Here is a 16921-nt window from a genome sequence, read left to right as displayed (position 1 = left end):
AGCTCCAGAGTTCCTCTGTGGAGATGGGAGAACCTTCCAGAAGGACTACCATCTCTGCAGCACTCCACCAATCAGGCCTTTTATGGTAGAGTGGCCAGACAGAAGCCACTCCTCAGTAAAAGGCACATGACAGCCCACTTGCAGTTTGCCAAAAGGCACCTAAAGAAGACTCAGACCATGAGAAACAAGATTCTCTGGTCTGATGAAACCAAGATTGAACTCTTTGGCCTGAATGCCAAGCGTCACGCCTGGAGGAAACCTGGCACCATCTCTACGGTGAAGTATGGTGGCGGCAGCATCATGCTGTGGGGATGTTTTTCAGTGGCAGGGACTGGGAGACTAGTCAGGATCGAGGGAAAGATGAACGGAGAAAAGTACAGAGAGATCCTTGATGAAAACCTGCTCCAGAGCGCTCAGGACCTCAGACTGGGGCGAAGGTTCACCTTCCAACAGGACAACGACCATAAGCACACAGCCAAGACATCGCAGGAGTGGTTTCGGGACAAGTCTCTGAAGGTCCTTGAGCGGCCCAGCCAGAGCCCGGACTTGAACCCGATCGAACGTCTCTGGAAAGACCTGAAAATAGTTGTGCAGCAATGCTCCCCATTCAACCTGGCAAAATGGGAGAAACTCCCCAAATACAGGTGTGCCAAGCTTGTAACGTCATACCCAAGAAGACTCGACTATAATCACTGCCAAAAGGTGCTTCAACAAAGTACTGAGTAAGGGTCTGAATACTTAGGTAAATGTCATGTCAGGTTTTTATTTGTAACAAATTAGCAAACATTTCTAAAAACCTGTTTTTTCCTTTGTCATTATGGGGTGTTGTGTGTAGATTGATGGGGATTTTTTAAATCCATTTTAAAATAAGGCTGTAACATAACATAATGTGGGTAGGTGTGTCCAAACCTTTGACTGGTACTGTGCATACACACACTACCAGTCAATAGTTTGGACACACCTACTCATTCAAGGGTTTTCCTTTATTTTTACTATTTTCTACATTGTAGAATAATAGTGAAGACATCAAAACTATGAAATAACACATGGAATCATGTAGTAACCAAAAAAGTGATAAACATTTTATTTGAGATTTTTCAAATAGCCACCCTTTGCCTTGACAGCTTTATACACTCTTGGCATTCTCTCAACCAGCTTCACCTGTAATGCTTTTCCAACAGTCTTGAATTAGTTCCCACGTATGCTGAGCACTTGTTGGCTGCTTTTCCTTCACTCTGCCGTCCGACTCATCCCAAACCATCTCAATTTGGTTGAGGTTGGGTGATTGTGGAGGCCAGGTCATCTGATGCAGCACTCCATCACTCTCCTTCTTGGTCAAATAGCCCTTACACAGCCTGGAGGTGTGTTGGGTCATTGTCCTGTTGAAAAACAAATGATAGTCCCACTAAGCCCAAACCAGATGGGATGCCGTATTGCTGCAGAATGCTGTGGTAGCCATGCTGGTTAAGTGTGCCTTGAATTCTAAATAAATCACAGACAGTGTTACCAGCAAAGCACCCCCACACCATAACACCTCCTCCTCCATGCTTTACGGTGGGAAATACACATGCGGAGATCATCCGTGCACCCACACCGCGTCTCACAAAAACACGGCGGTTGGAACCAAAAATCTCCAATTTGGACTCCAGACCAAAGGACAAATTTCCACCGGTCTAATGTCCATTGCTCGTGTTTCTTGGCATAAAACAAGTCTCTTCTTATTATTGGTGTCCTTTAGTAGTGGTCTCTTTGCAGCAATTAGACCACGAAGGCCTGATTCACTCAGTCTCCTCTGAACAGTTGATGCTGAGAGATGTCTGTGACTTGAACTCTGTGAAGCATTTATTTGGGCTGCAATTTCTGAGGCTACTAACTCTAATGAACTTATCCTCTGCAGCAGAGGTAACTCTGGGTCTTCCATTCCTGTGGCGGTCGTCATGAATGCCAGTTTCATCATAGCGCTTGATGGTTTTTCCAACTGCACTTGAAAAAACTTTTAAAGTTCTTGACATTTTCCGGATTGACTGACCTTCATGTCTTAAAATAATGATGGACTATCGTTTCTCTTTGCTTATTCTAGCTGTTCTTGCCATAATATGGGCTTGGTCTTTTACCAAATAGGGCTATCTTCTTTATACCTTGTCACAACACAACTGATTGGCTCAAACGCATTAGGAAGGAAAGAAATTCCACAAATTAACTTTTAACAAGGCACCCCTGTTAATTGAAATGCATTCCAGGTGACTACCTCATGAAGCTGGTTGAGAGAATGCCAAGAGTTTGCAAAGCTGTCATCAAGGCAAAGGGTGGCTGTTTGAAGAATCTCAAATATAAAATATTTTTATTTGTTTAACACTTTTTTTGGTTACTTCATAATTCCATATGTGTTATTTCATCTTGTTGACGTCTTCACTATTATTCTACAATGTAAAAATAAAGAAAAACCCTTGAATGAGTAGGTGTGTCCAAACTTTTGGCTGGTACTGTATATATTTATTTTCCTTTATTATTTTCCCCTAACCCTACCACCTAGCCACTAATTGGAGTGAACTAATGGACAACAATACTTAGGCTATGGTCATTGTTGGCAAGACTGCACGACTGGATCTGGGACCAGGCTAGAATTGATTAGGGCTTGGGGGGTAATTCTATTGACACATAGATTAAGAACACTTTATAAAATGTGTTGTTTCGATGCTGAACGCTGATTTGGTTGATAGCGCCACAATCCCCGCATTCCACTCGGAATGCCTGTTTACAGTTCCATTAGATTTATCAATGCGCATCCACTGTCCCACAGCCCAGCCTCCACTGTCCCACAGCCCAGCCCCCACTGTCCCACAGCCCAGCCTCCACTGTCCCACAGCCCAGCCTCCACTGTCCCACAGCCCAGCCTCCACTGTCCCACAGCCCAGCCCCCACTGTCCCACAGCCCAGCCCCCACTGTCCCACAGCCCAGCCCCCACTGTCCCACAGCCCAGCCCCCACTGTCCCACAGCCCAGCCTCCACTGTCCCACAGCCCAGCCCCCCACTGTCCCACAGCCCAGCCTCCACTGTCCCACAGCCCAGCCTCCACTGTCCCACAGCCCAGCCTCCACTGTCCCACAGCCCAGCCTCCACTGTCCCACAGCCCAGCCCCCACTGTCCCACAGCCCAGCCCCCACTGTCCCACAGCCCAGCCTCCACTGTCCCACAGCCCAGCCTCCACTGTCCCACAGCCCAGCCTCCACTGTCCCACAGCCCAGCCTCCACTGTCCCACAGCCCAGCCTCCACTGTCCCACAGCCCAGCCTCCACTGTCCCACAGCCCAGCCTCCACTGTCCCACAGCCCAGCCTCCACTGTCCCACAGCCCAGCCTCCCACTGTCCCACAGCCCAGCCTCCACTGTCCCACAGCCCAGCCTCCACTGTCCCACAGCCCAGCCTCCACTGTCCCACAGCCCAGCCTCCACTGTCCCACAGCCCAGCCTCCACTGTCCCACAGCCCAGCCCCCCACTGTCCCACAGCCCAGCCTCCACTGTCCCACAGCCCAGCCCCCACTGTCCCACAGCCCAGCCTCCACTGTCCCACAGCCCAGCCTCCACTGTCCCACAGCCCAGCCTCCACTGTCCCACAGCCCAGCCTCCACTGTCCCACAGCCCAGCCCCCACTGTCCCACAGCCCAGCCTCCACTGTCCCACAGCCCAGCCTCCACTGTCCCACAGCCCAGCCTCCACTGTCCCACAGCCCAGCCTCCACTGTCCCACAGCCCAGCCTCCACTGTCCCACAGCCCAGCCTCCACTGTCCCACAGCCCAGCCTCCACTGTCCCACAGCCCAGCCCAAGCATTCATGAATGTAATCTCCCCACGAAAAAAGGCTTCCTTCTTTTCACTCTGTCAATTAGGTTAGTATTGTGGGGTAACTACAATGTTGATCCATCCTCCGTTTTCTCCTATCACAGTCATTAAACTCTGTAACTGTTTTAATGTCACCATTGGCCTCATGGTGAAATACCAGAGCGGTTTCCTTCATCTCCGGCAACTGAGTTAGGAATGACGCCTGTGTCTTTGTAGTGACTGGGTGTACTGATTTTGTAATGAATAACTTCAAAAGGCACTCACACATCTGAGCTATCTTTGTTGCCGGTGCCATGGTAACAGTTGAATAAGATGAGACAAAATAAGAAACCCACACACTGCTCTTGGTAGTGTCACTGCTCTTGGTAGTATCACTGCTCTTGGTAGTGTCACTGCTCTTGGTAGTGTCACTGCTCTTGGTAGTGTCACTGCTCTTTAAAATATTTACGTATCGGCCTCAAGGCCTTCGTCAGAGCTTTTGTGAAAAAAAAAAAATGTACCCAATGATTTATGAAAACTTGCTTGATGGGTCGATGTCCTCCATTGTGGTTTTACAGACGTGTTTTTAATACGTTTTTATGTACACACTTTATTAGAATATTTATGTGAAATGCACATTTATATTTGTTAACACTTATTCATTTTCCCTCGACTCCAACCCCATTCGATGCATTGAATGGATGTGGGTGGAGCTATGTCTACATAAGGGTGCTGATAAAAATAAAAAAACACCAAAAGCTCTGACGAAGGCCTTGAGGCGCATACGTAAAGCTTATTAAAGACTTGTAATTAAAACTTCACTGCGCTCAAAGGGAAATTCATTGTCTGCTTCTTTTTGTTTTTACCCGTCAAATAGGTGCCCTTTGCGAGGCATCGGAAAACCTCCCTGGGTCTTTGTGGTTGAATCTGTGTTTGAAATTCACTGCTTGGCTGAGGGACCTTACAGATGTGTGGGGTACAGAGATGAGGTAGTCATTCAAAAATTATGTTAAAGTCCATGCGACTTGTTAAGCACATATTTAGTCCTGAACTTATTTAGGCTTGCAATAACAAAGGGGTTGAACACATTTACATAATTTAGCTCAAGACTTCTCAGATTTCCATTTTTAATTAATTTGTAAAAAATAATAATGAAATGCATAATTCCACTTTGACATGATGGTGTATTGTGGGTATTGTGTTGACATTATTGTGTGTAGGCCAGTGACAAAACATCTACATTTAATCCATTTTAAATTCAGGCTGTAACACAACAACATGTGGAAAAAGTCAAGGGGTGTGAATACTTTCTGAAGGCGCTGTATTTCTCACTAGTTTTAAACATTTTAGAGAAAAATACAAATGTTCCTAAACACAATTTAACCTCTAGATTTAACCAGGCTCTCTAGACTAGTGTCCATAAGGTCTGTGCTGCAGGCTGAACGTTTGACGTCCACTGTTTGCTTAGCAACTTCAGAACCAACAACTGGCTTTTGACCGGACTACATCGTCTGGTGGAAGGATGAAATGAAACAAATTTACTCAGTAAAATAAAGTTTTTAATGAAAACATGTTAATCTTTTTATTTTTATTTTTTTTGACGGTTTTATAAGAGCAGTAAGGCCCTCGAACCCGGGGATTATCGTGTGATAACTCCCTCCTAAAGGCTGCTCCCAGCCCTTTGACTTCACCTCGGGTCTAAGAACAGCCCATAGCCGGGAGTTATCACACGATAATCCCCGGGTTCTCATGCCTTATTGCTAAATTATTCATCAATTGTACACATGGTCCAACCGAAATGTACCTTTTGGCTTTATCCCAACCCCTCCGAAAGACACGCATACAGGTTGGAGAGGTCTGTCCCTATGCTATATACACCTCTTTGGAGATTTATCACTGATGTTGGCTAACTCAAAATGCTCTCCTTTCACTGTCTGAGGAGCCTACAGAACGTAATGAATTTCGTTCTTCAGTTACAATGCAACTTTTTTTTTTTCTTTTTTTTTTTTTCCAGCATCGTTTAAAATGCAGGAAAGCCGCACCGTTTTTTAAGATGTTCTCATTTTGCTGTTGGAGATGTTCACTGCTCTTGCAGAGTCGGAGCAGGAAAAAGAGAATTGTTAGTATTTCCTGCTGAGCCAACCAATGCCCTTGTCTCTTATCCCTCTGCCTCTCTTACAGTGTTCTGAGAAATATAGGCATAGTTCCATCCAGAGTTGATATTTTTATTCATTAATTTAACCTTTTATATGTTATATGTTTTATATGTTATTGAGAACACAAACACACTCTGTAATAACAACCTGAACCATAGTGTTGCGATGGTCAGACTATAGAATTAGATTCTATAGTACGGAAATTCTATGGTTTTGTATTTCTATGATTCAGAGACCCACTCCCAGCCCTGAAGGCACACATTTAGTGCCACATGTTTATAACATAATACAGGGTCACAGGTGAAAGGGGTTTTGAGACGAGACTCCTATCACGAGCCATTGAAACGCCATATAACTGAAACGTTGAATCTCAATGGTATATTCAGAATGGAATTGTTGTTCTCCACATATAGGCTACGTTGTTACAGAACCTAACACTGATAATACACAAGACATTATGAAGGACGCATTTTTCTTCCAGACTTTGCTAGTTTGTTCGGGTCTGTCTCTCCTGATCCACAAAACACCACATGTCTTAGTGTTACTAGGAGTGTGTCTTGTCTTTGGCTCCTGTCATGGACACACTGTGGACCCCAGGGAGAGTAGCTACTTGGGATCCTTTGGCTCCTGTCATGGACACACTGTGGACCCCAGGAAGAGTAGCTACTTGGGATCCTTTGGCTCCTGTCATGGACACACTGTGGACCCCAGGAAGAGTAGCTACTGCATTAGTAACAGCTGATTGGGATCCTTTGGCTCCTGTCATGGACACACTGTGGACCCCAGGAAGAGGCTCCTGTCATGGACACACTGTGGACCCCAGGAAGAGTAGCTACTTGGGATCCTTTGGCTCCTGTCATGGACACACTGTGGACCCCAGGGAGAGGCTCCTGTCATGGACACACTGTGGACCCCAGGAAGAGGCTCCTGTCATGGACACACTGTGGACCCCAGGAAGAGGCTCCTGTCATGGACACACTGTGGACCCCAGGGAGAGGCTCCTGTCATGGACACACTGTGGACCCCAGGAAGAGTAGCAGCTGCATCAGTAACAGCTGATTGGGATCCTTATAAATGAAACTGAACATATTTATTTGTGTGTGTGTGAGATATATATATGTATGTATGTATGTATGTATGTATGTGTGTATGTATATATATATATATATATATATATATATATATATATATATATATATATATATATATATATATATATATACACACACACACACACACACACACGTATATGTATGCATCAGGTGATTTGTTTATTCAATATGTCAATGTGTTTTATCTGTCCCTCCTCAAATAAAGCCATACAGAAATGTGGCATGAATGACTTGGTACTAAACCGCTCTGTTTCTGTCCGTCAGACACTTTAACCTGAGGATGAAGAGAGACACCCGTCTGTTTGCTGAGGACCTGAAGGTGGACGTGGGAGGGCAGGAGGTGAACTATGACACCTCCCACATCTACACCGGAGAAATATATGGTGAGGCTGGATGACGCTTTACCACATGTTTGTTCCTTCTATGAGTTTTATATATATATAACCCTGGCCTGTATGCTACATTGTTCCTTCTACAGTGCATTTGGAAAGTATTCAGACCCCTTCCCTTTTTCCACGTTTTATGTTACAGCCTTATTCTAAAATTGATTAAAAAATATATATTGATGAGGAGATATATATATATATATATATCCTCAATCTACACACAATAACCCATAATGACAAAGCGAAAACAGGTTTTTCGAAATGTTTGCAAAATTATAAAAAAATAAAACAGAAATACACTTTGTTATGAGACTCGAAATTGAGCTCTGGTGCATCCTGTTTCCATTGATCATCCTTGAGATGTTTCTACAACTTGATTGGAGTCCACCTTTTGGTAAATTCAATTGATTGGACATGATTTGGAAAGGCACACACCTGTCTATATAAGATCCCACAGTTGACAGTGCATGTCAGAGCAAAAACCAAGCCATGAGGTCGAAGGAATTGTCCGTAGAGCTCCAAGACAGGATTGTGTCGAGGCACAGATCTGGGAAAGGGTACCAAAACATTTCTGCAGCATTGAAGGTCCCCAAGAACACATTGGCCTCTATCATTCTTAAATGGAAGAAGTTTGGAACCACCAAGATTCTTCCTAGAGCTGGCCGCCTGGCCAAACTGAGCAATCAGGGGAGAAGGGCCTTGGTCAGGGAGGTGACCAAGAACCATATGGTCACTCTGACAGAGCTCCAGAGTTCCTTTGTGGAGATGCGAGATCCTTCCAGAAGGACAACCATCTCTGCAGCACTCCACCAATCAGGCCTTTATGGTAGAGTGGCCAGACTGAAGCCACTCCTTAGTCAAAGGCACATGACAGCCCGTTTGGAGTTTGCCAAAAAGCAACTAAAGGACTTCTCTGGTCTGATGAAACCAAGATTGAACTCTTTGGCCTGAATGCCAAGCGTCACGTCTGGAGGAAACCTTTTCAGCGGCAGGGACTGGGAGACTAGTGAGGATCGAGGGAAAGATGAAAGGAGCAAGGTACAGAGAGATCCTTGATGAAAACCTGCTCCAGAGTGCTCAGGACCTCAGACTGGGGCGAAGGTTCACCTTCCAACAGGACAACGACCCTAAGCACACAGCCAAGACAACGCAGGAGTTGCTTCAGGACAGGTCTCTGAATGTCCTTGAGTGGCCCAGCCAGAGCCCGGACTTGAACCCGATCGAACATCTCTGGATAGACCTGAAAATAGCTGTGCAGCGACGCTCTCCATCCAACCTGACAGAGCTTGAGAGGATCTGCAGAGAAGAATGGGAGAAACTCCCCAAATACAGGTGTGCCAAGCTTGTAGCGTCATACCCAAGAAGACTCGAGGCTGTAATCGCTGCCAAAGGTGCTTCAACAAAGTACTGAGTAAAGGGTCTGAATACTTATGTAAATACTTTCCGAATGCACTGTATATGTTATATCTAACCCTGGTCTGTATGCTACATTAATGGACTGGTCCAGGTAGTCCCTCCCTCAGTCTGTTTCTTCTGTTTGGTATCTGGCCTCCAATCCAGCCTTTCTAGTTTTTTTCAGATGAAGCTTGATTCTGGATTGAGAATAGGGTGTTGAGGTCTGGTATCACAAGACTAAATGAACATACCCTCTCTATCTCCAGGTGAGAAGGGCACCCTGAGCCATGGTTCGGTGGTGGATGGGATGTTTGAGGGCTTCATCCAGACGTACCAGGGGACGTTCTACGTAGAGCCAGCTGAGAGATACCTGAAGGACAGGGACCTTCCCTTCCACTCGGTTATCTACCACGAGGACGACATCGGTGAGTACTGTGGTAGGATGGAGGGGTGTTGTGTGGGCGTGCGTGCCAAAGATGTACCCTTTCACCCTTTACACCCAGTCCTCTACTGCTTCTGTCACCATACAAACACACAGGCTTTGGTGTATCCTCTTGTCATCTTTTAATTGTGTGTGTGTCTGCATGCGTGTTACCATCTTGAGGATAGAGACGGACTCATGCTTATTACCGTTCCATCTGGAGGATAGAGACGGGCTCAGTGCTGGCAGCTAGGGAGAGGAGAGGAGAGGAGAGACTCATTAGCTGAGTGACTGGGTGGGTGTAAAGCCCCTCTCAATCTGATTGGCCTTCGGGTCCATCAATCAACCGCTGATGCCAACCAATCAACTCCAACTCAGCTGTTCCACTGTTCATACCGGACCTTATTCCTTTGTTCCATTGGGCTACCAAAACGCAGCAGGCGTTGACGAGGTGGAGTGCTGGTAACTCCAACTCGGCGCTCCACTCCGTTCTATTGGCAAATGTCCAGTCACTCGAGAATAAGATGGATGAGCTTTGTTCGAGACTGTCCTATCGGAGAGACTTGAAAAGCTGCAATATTAAATGTCTTACTGAACCGTGGCTGGATGATGACGCTATGCACTCAGTGGATTCTCCATGCAGCGGCAGGATCGGACTGCGGCTTCGGGGAAAACCAAACGAGGCAGTGTGTTTATTTTCATAAATAACTGGTGTGCTGCTTCAAGTGTGAAGGAAATCTCAAGCTTTATCTCACATAATATATAATACCTCATGGTAAGCTGCAGATCCTTTTATCGACCAAGAGATCAATTATTATCATGGCTGTCGCAGTCCGATCCTGACGTAAAACGCTCTTGCCTGGGATATACTCTAACCTAATGGTCACTTTAATAATGTTTACATACTGTTTTACCCACTTCATATGTATATACTGTATTCTAGTTAAGTCCATCCAATTCAACTATTGCTGTACGTATGCTATTCTATCCACGTATTATTCAGATATACTACATATTCTATCCCCATACTGTCCATAATGTCTGTACATCCCATCATTGATATATATTAAAACAAAAAAATTTGTACAAATGCAAGAGTGTGCAAAGCTGGCTATTTGAAGAATCTCAAATCTAAAATATATTTTAATTTGTTTAACACTTTTTTGGTTACTACATGATTCCATATGTGTTATTTCATAGTTTTGATGTCTTCACTATTATTCTACAATGTAGAAAATAGTAAAAATAAAGAAAAACCCTTGAATGAGTAGGTGTGTCCAAACCTTTGACTGGTACTGTATGTATGTATGTACAGTGGGGAGAACAAGTATTTGATACACTGCCGATTTTGCAGGTTTTCCTACTTACAAAGCATGTAGAGGTCTGTAATTTTTATCATAGGTACACTTCAACTGTGAGAGACGGAATCTAAAACAAAAATCCAGAAAATCACATTGTATGATTTTTAAGTAATTAATTTGCATTTTATTGCCTGACATAAGTATTTGATACATCAGAAAAGCAGAACTTAATATTTGGTACAGAAACCTTTGTTTGCAATTACAGAGATCATACGTTTCCTGTAGGTCTTGACCAGGTTTGCACACACTGCAGCAGGGATTTTGGCCCACTCCTCCATACAGACCTTCTCCAGATCCTTCAGGTTTCGGGGCTGTCGCTGGGCAATACAGACTTTCAGCTCCCTCCAAAGATGTTCTATTGGGTTCAGGTCTGGAGACTGGCTAGGCCACTCCAGGACCTTGAGATGCTTCTTACGGAGCCACTCCTTAGTTGCCCTGGCTGTGTGTTTCGGGTCGTTGTCATGCTGGAAGACCCAGCCACGACCCATCTTCAATGCTCTTACTGAGGGAAGGAGGTTGTTGGCCAAGATCTCGCGATACATGGCCTCATCCATCCTCCCCTCAATACGGTGCAGTCGTCCTGTCCCCTTTGCAGAAAAGCATTCCCAAAGAAATGATGTTTCCACCTCCATGCTTCACGGTTGGGATGGTGTTCTTGGGGTTGTACTCATCCTTCTTCTTCCTCCAAACACGGCGAGTGGAGTTTAGACCAAAAAGCTCTATTTTTGTCTCATCAGACCACATGACCTTCTCCCATTCCTCCTCTGGATCATCCAGATGGTCATTGGCAAACTTCAGACGGGGCTGGACATGCGCTGGCTTGAGCAGGGGGACCTTGCGTCATTTTAATCCATGACGGCGTAATGTGTTACTAATGGTTTTCTTTGAGACTGTGGTCCCAGCTCTCTTCAGGTCATTGACCAGGTCCTGCCGTGTAGTTCTGGGCTGATCCCTCACCTTCCTCATGATCATTGATGCCCCACGAGGTGAGATCTTGCATGGAGCCCCAGACCGAGGGTGATTGACCGTCATCTTGAACTTCTTCCATTTTCTAATAATTGCGCCAACAGTTGTTGCCTTCTCACCAAGCTGCTTGCCTATTGTCCTGTAGCCCATCCCAGCCTTGTGCAGGTCTACAATTTTATCCCTGATGTCCTCACACAGCTCTCTGGTCTTGGCCATTGTGGATAGGTTGGAGTCTGTTTGATTGAGTGTGTGGACAGGTGTATTTTATACAGGTAACGAGTTCAAACAGGTGCAGTTAATACAGGTAATGAGTGGAGAACAGGAAGGATTCTTAAAGAAAAACGAACAGGTCTGTGAGAGCCGGACTTCTTACTGGTTGGTAGGTGATCAAATACTTATGTCATGCAATAAAATGCAAATTAATGACTTAAAAATCATACAATGTGATTTTCTGGATTTTTGTTTTAGATTCCGTCTCTCACAGTTGAAGTGTACCTATGATAAAAATTACAGACCTCTACATGCTTTGTAAGTAGGAAAACCTGCAAAATCGGCAGTGTATCAAATACTTGTTCTCCCCACTGTACATACATACATACAGTTGAAGTCGGAAATTTACATACAGTTTAGCCAAATACATTTAAACTCAGTTTTTCACAATTCCTGACATTTAATCCTAGTAAAAATTCCCTGTCTTAGGTCAGTTAGGATCACCACTTTATTTTAAGAATGTGAAATGTCAGAATAATAGTAGAGAGATTTATTTCAGGTTTTATTTATTTCATCACATTCCCAGTGGGTCAGAAGTTTACATACAGTCAATTAGTATTTGGTAGCATTGCCTTTTAAATTGTTTAACTTGGGTCAAATATTTCGGGTAGCCTTCCACAACCTTCCCACAATAAGTTGGGTGAATTTTGGCCCATTCCTCCTGACAGAGCTGGTGTAAGGCCTCCTTGCTCACACACGCTTTTTCAGTTCTGCCCACAAATGTTTTATAGGATTGAGGTCAGGGCTTTGTGATGGCCACTCCAATACCTTGACTTTGTTGTCCTTAAGCCATTTTGCCACAACTTTGGAAGTATACTTGGGGTCATTGTCCATTTGGAAGACCCATTTGCGACCAAGCTTTAACTTCCTGACTGATGTCTTGATGTCGCTTCAATATAGCCACATAATTTTCTTTCCTCATGATGCCACCTATTTTGTGAAGTGCACCAGTCCCTCCTGCAGCAAAGCACCCCCACAGCATGATGCTGCCACCCCCGTGCTTCACGGTTGGGATGGTGTTCTTCGGCTTGCAAGGCACCCCCTTTTCCTCCAAACATAACGATGGTCATTATGGCCAAACAGTTCTATTTTTGTTTCATTAGACCAAAGGACATTTCTCCAAATAGTACGATCTTTGTCCCCATGTGCTGTTGCAAACCGTAGTCTGGCTTTTTTATGGTGGTTTTGGAGCAGTGGCTTCTTCCTTACTGAGCGGCCTTTCAGGTTATGTCGATATAGGACTCGTTTTACTGTGGATATAGATACTTTTGTACCTGTTTCCTCCAGCATCTTCACAAGGTCCTTTGCTGTTGTTCTGGGATTGATTTGCACTTTTCGCACCAAAGTACGTTCATCTCTAGGAGACAGAACGCATCTCCTTTCTGAGCGGTATGACGGCTGCGTGGTCCCATGGTGTTTATACTTGCGTACTATTGTTTGTACAGATGAACGTGGTACCTTCAGGCGTTTGGAAATTGCTCCCAAGGATGAACCAGACTTGTTGAGGTCTACTATTTTATTTCTGATGTCTTGGCTGATTTCTTTTGATTTTCCCATGATTTCAAGCAAAGAGGCACTGAGTTTGAAGGTAGGCCTTGAAATACATCCACAGGTACACCTCCAATTGACTCAAATGATGTCAATTAGCCTATCAGAAGCTTCTAAAGCCATGTCATCATTTTCTGGAATTTTCCAAGCTGTTTAAAGGCACAGTCAACTTAGTGTATGTAAACTTCTGACCCACTGGAATTGTGATACAGTGAATTATAAGTGAAATAATCTGTCTGTAAACAATTGTTGGAAAAATTACTTGTGTCATGCACAAAGTAGATGTCCTAACCGACTTGCCGAAACTATAGTTTGTTAACAAGAAATTTGTAAACTTCCGACTTCAACTGTGTGTGCACGCGCACACACACAGACTCTGACATTGCTCGTTCTAATATTTATATATGTCTTAGTTCCGTTATTGTACGTATAGATTTGTGTGTATTGTTAGATATTACTGCACTGTTGGAGCTGGGAACACAAGCGTTTCGCTACACCCGCTATAACATATGCTAAATACGTGAATGTGACCCCTAAAACTTGATTTGATTTGATTTGCGTTAGCAGACGAGCTCCAGCTAGCCGGGTTCTTCTTCTTCTTCTTCGCTGGATTTAATGATAATAATAATAATGTTTTTTTTTATTTTTTTACATTTTAGTAATTTAGCAGACGCTCTTATCCAGAGCGACTTACAGTTAGTGAGTGCATACATTTTTACTGGGAATGATTCTCCCAGATGCCACTGCTTAATGAAACGCGCTACGGCAGGGTTCTTCAATTCCGGTCCAGGAGGGCCGAAACACTTCTGTTTTTTTATTTCTACCTGGTAGTTAATTGCACTCACCTGGTGTCCCAGGTCTGAATTAGCCCCTGATTAGAAGGAGAGGATGAAAAACAGAGGTGTTTCGGCCCTCCAGGACCGGAATTGAAGAACCCTGTGCTACGGTGCTGTGCTGGGCCATATGTGGTCTGATATAAATGTTAATCTATTATTACATAGATATTCATCTACATATGTCCTCATATAGTCATCCGTACAGTGGTCCTCTGTAGCTCAGCTGGTAGAGCGCGGCGCTTGTAACGCCAGGGTAGTGGGTTCGATCCCCGGGACCACCCATACACAAAAATGTATGCACGCATGACTGTAAGTCGCTTTGGATAAAAGCGTCTGCTAAATGGATTATTATTATTATTATTATTATTATTATTATTATATTATAGACTAATCAGGCAACCGCTAGGACATTGGAGAACAAGGTGTAGAGTGAGTGGGAGGGTGTGAGCTGGACGGGAGCAGTCCAAACGTCTCTCTCCAAGACTACTCCCACAAGTATGTCTTCATCTGCACAGTATGCTAATTATCAACTGTTAGAGCATGTAAATAGAGAACAAGGTGTGGAGTGAGTGAGATGTGTATGATCTTTTATCCCAGGTAATCTAAACAATAATGTCCATCTCGCTGCCCTAGACTACCCCCACAAGTATGGTCCGGAGGGGGGCTGTGCCGACCACTCGGTGTTTGAGAGGATGAGGAAGTACCAAGCCACCGGCATGGAGAAGCCAGCCAAGGTCAGTTCACTTTTTAAGGGTTGAACAATTCTGGTAACTTTCCCCAAATTCCCAGGTCTTACAGAAATCCCGGTTGGACATTTCCCTGAATCGGAAGGGAAACGGGCAGGAAATCCGGAATCCTTCAACCAGGATTTCTGGGAAATTTGGGAAAGTTACTGGAATTGTTCAAACCTACACGTAATACGATAGTGGTTTTCAAAGTAAGGAGCAGTAAGCATGGAACTGGAAGAGAAAATAATACTGTATTTATATCTTTGTGTCCTCTGAACTATGTGATGATACTCCATGTAAGTATCAACATACTGCATATTGCATCAACTTCTTGCCTCAACATCTCATCTGTGCTTCAGCCAAAAAGGTTTTTATAACACTATGAAACTATAAGATAATGTCTTCATTATCCACATGGGGAAATGCTTGTACAATAGTCTACAGTAATAGTCTTTAAAACGTTACATTCCCTCTCCTTTTCCCCCCCCTCCTCCTCATCCCAGGAGCTCCATTCTGAGGAGGCATCCAGTGACCCAGTGTTGCTGAGGAAGAGGAGGATGACTCAGATAGAGAAGAACACCTGTCAGCTCTTCATCCAGACGGACCACCTCTTCTTCAAGTACTACAAGACCAGGGAAGCTGTTATTGCACAGGTCCTGGGTGATATACACACACACACTAGTCCTCAATACCACCAAGCGGATTATGGGAAAACATGTCAACAATGCTTTCAGACGTTGCAGTTTTTGCTATTACAGAATAATGATGCGAATACTGATGTATGTTGTCTCTCTGTTCCAGATCTCTAGTCACGTCAAGGCCATAGATGCCATCTACCAGGGAACAGACTTCATGGGCATCCGCAACATCAGCTTTATGGTCAAGAGGATACGGGTGAGTTCCTCCCTGCCCAGTTGTTTGACCTGGCATCAATTAAATTATATTTCTAAAACCCTTTTTACATCAACAGTTGTCACAGTGCATTCCATTTTACTGATTAAAAGTCTCAACTGTCCCTCGACCTCTTCTCCTCTTTAAACTTGTTAGTTCAGCAGTCATCACCATCACTTCCTGTTGTCTGTCATGATGTCACTTCCTATTTCCACTTCCTTTTATCTGTCCTAACGTGACCACTCCCTGCTCCAGATCAACACCACTACAGATGAGCGGGACCGGTCCAACCCTTTCCGCTTCGCTAACATCGGCGTGGAGAAGTTCCTTGAGCTGAACTCTGAGCAGAACCATGACGACTACTGTCTGGCCTACGTCTTCACTGACAGGGACTTTGATGATGGTGTCCTGGGCCTGGCCTGGGTCGGCGCTCCTGCAGGTTCATACACTTCCCTTTTTTCACAATTTACACACATTACAGTTACACTTATTACACACTGTTTATCAACAGCAGATATTACACGCTGGAATGACAGACGTTGTCGTCAGTCTTTCTGTCTATGAAATTAGCCCTGTTTTTGGATTCCTGTCTTTGTCATTGAGCGCCTCTCCTACTTTCCTTTGTTTGCTCAGTTTTTTTATTTGATAAACTTGTGTTATCCGGTTTTTTTATTTCCATTTTGGATTCATCATTATGAATTGAATTGCTTGGATGTATGAATTGTGCTATATAAATAAACTTGCTTGCTTGCTTGCTCACTAATACTTGACTGGGTTAATAGAGGATAAACCTGCCCCTCTCTAATGGTTGTCTGTGTGTCCACAGGGAGTTCTGGAGGGATCTGTGAGAAGAGTAAGCTGTACTCTGACGGGAAGAAGAAGTCCCTGAATACCGGCATCATCACAGTGCAGAACTACGCCTCCCACGTCCCTCCTAAAGTCTCCCACATCACCTTCGCCCACGAGGTCGGACACAACTTCGGCTCGCCGGTGAGTTGGATAACCTAGGCCGGTGATGGGAGATCTCCTAGAC

At 44.5% G+C, this 16921-nt stretch overlaps 1 protein-coding gene across 1 annotated transcript in view; it reads left to right on the top strand.

Annotated features, from left to right (window-relative positions):
• The window catches only part of LOC121568068 (disintegrin and metalloproteinase domain-containing protein 10), a 48675-nt gene that overhangs the window by 8136 nt on the left and 23618 nt on the right, over positions 1-16921 (top strand). Inside the window, exons 3-9 of the mRNA XM_041878638.1 lie at positions 7351-7469; positions 9134-9292; positions 14903-15003; positions 15501-15650; positions 15799-15891; positions 16144-16327; positions 16715-16878. Of these exons, the coding sequence (XP_041734572.1) occupies positions 7351-7469; positions 9134-9292; positions 14903-15003; positions 15501-15650; positions 15799-15891; positions 16144-16327; positions 16715-16878 (970 nt within the window). The remainder of the gene's footprint in view (positions 1-7350; positions 7470-9133; positions 9293-14902; positions 15004-15500; positions 15651-15798; positions 15892-16143; positions 16328-16714; positions 16879-16921) is intronic.

Source organism: Coregonus clupeaformis, unplaced genomic scaffold, assembly GCF_020615455.1.
Source record: "Coregonus clupeaformis isolate EN_2021a unplaced genomic scaffold, ASM2061545v1 scaf0614, whole genome shotgun sequence".
Lineage (NCBI taxonomy): Eukaryota > Metazoa > Chordata > Actinopteri > Salmoniformes > Salmonidae > Coregonus > Coregonus clupeaformis.
The sequence above is the reverse complement of the archived record's forward strand: the minus strand, read 5'-3'. Positions and strand labels throughout refer to the sequence as shown.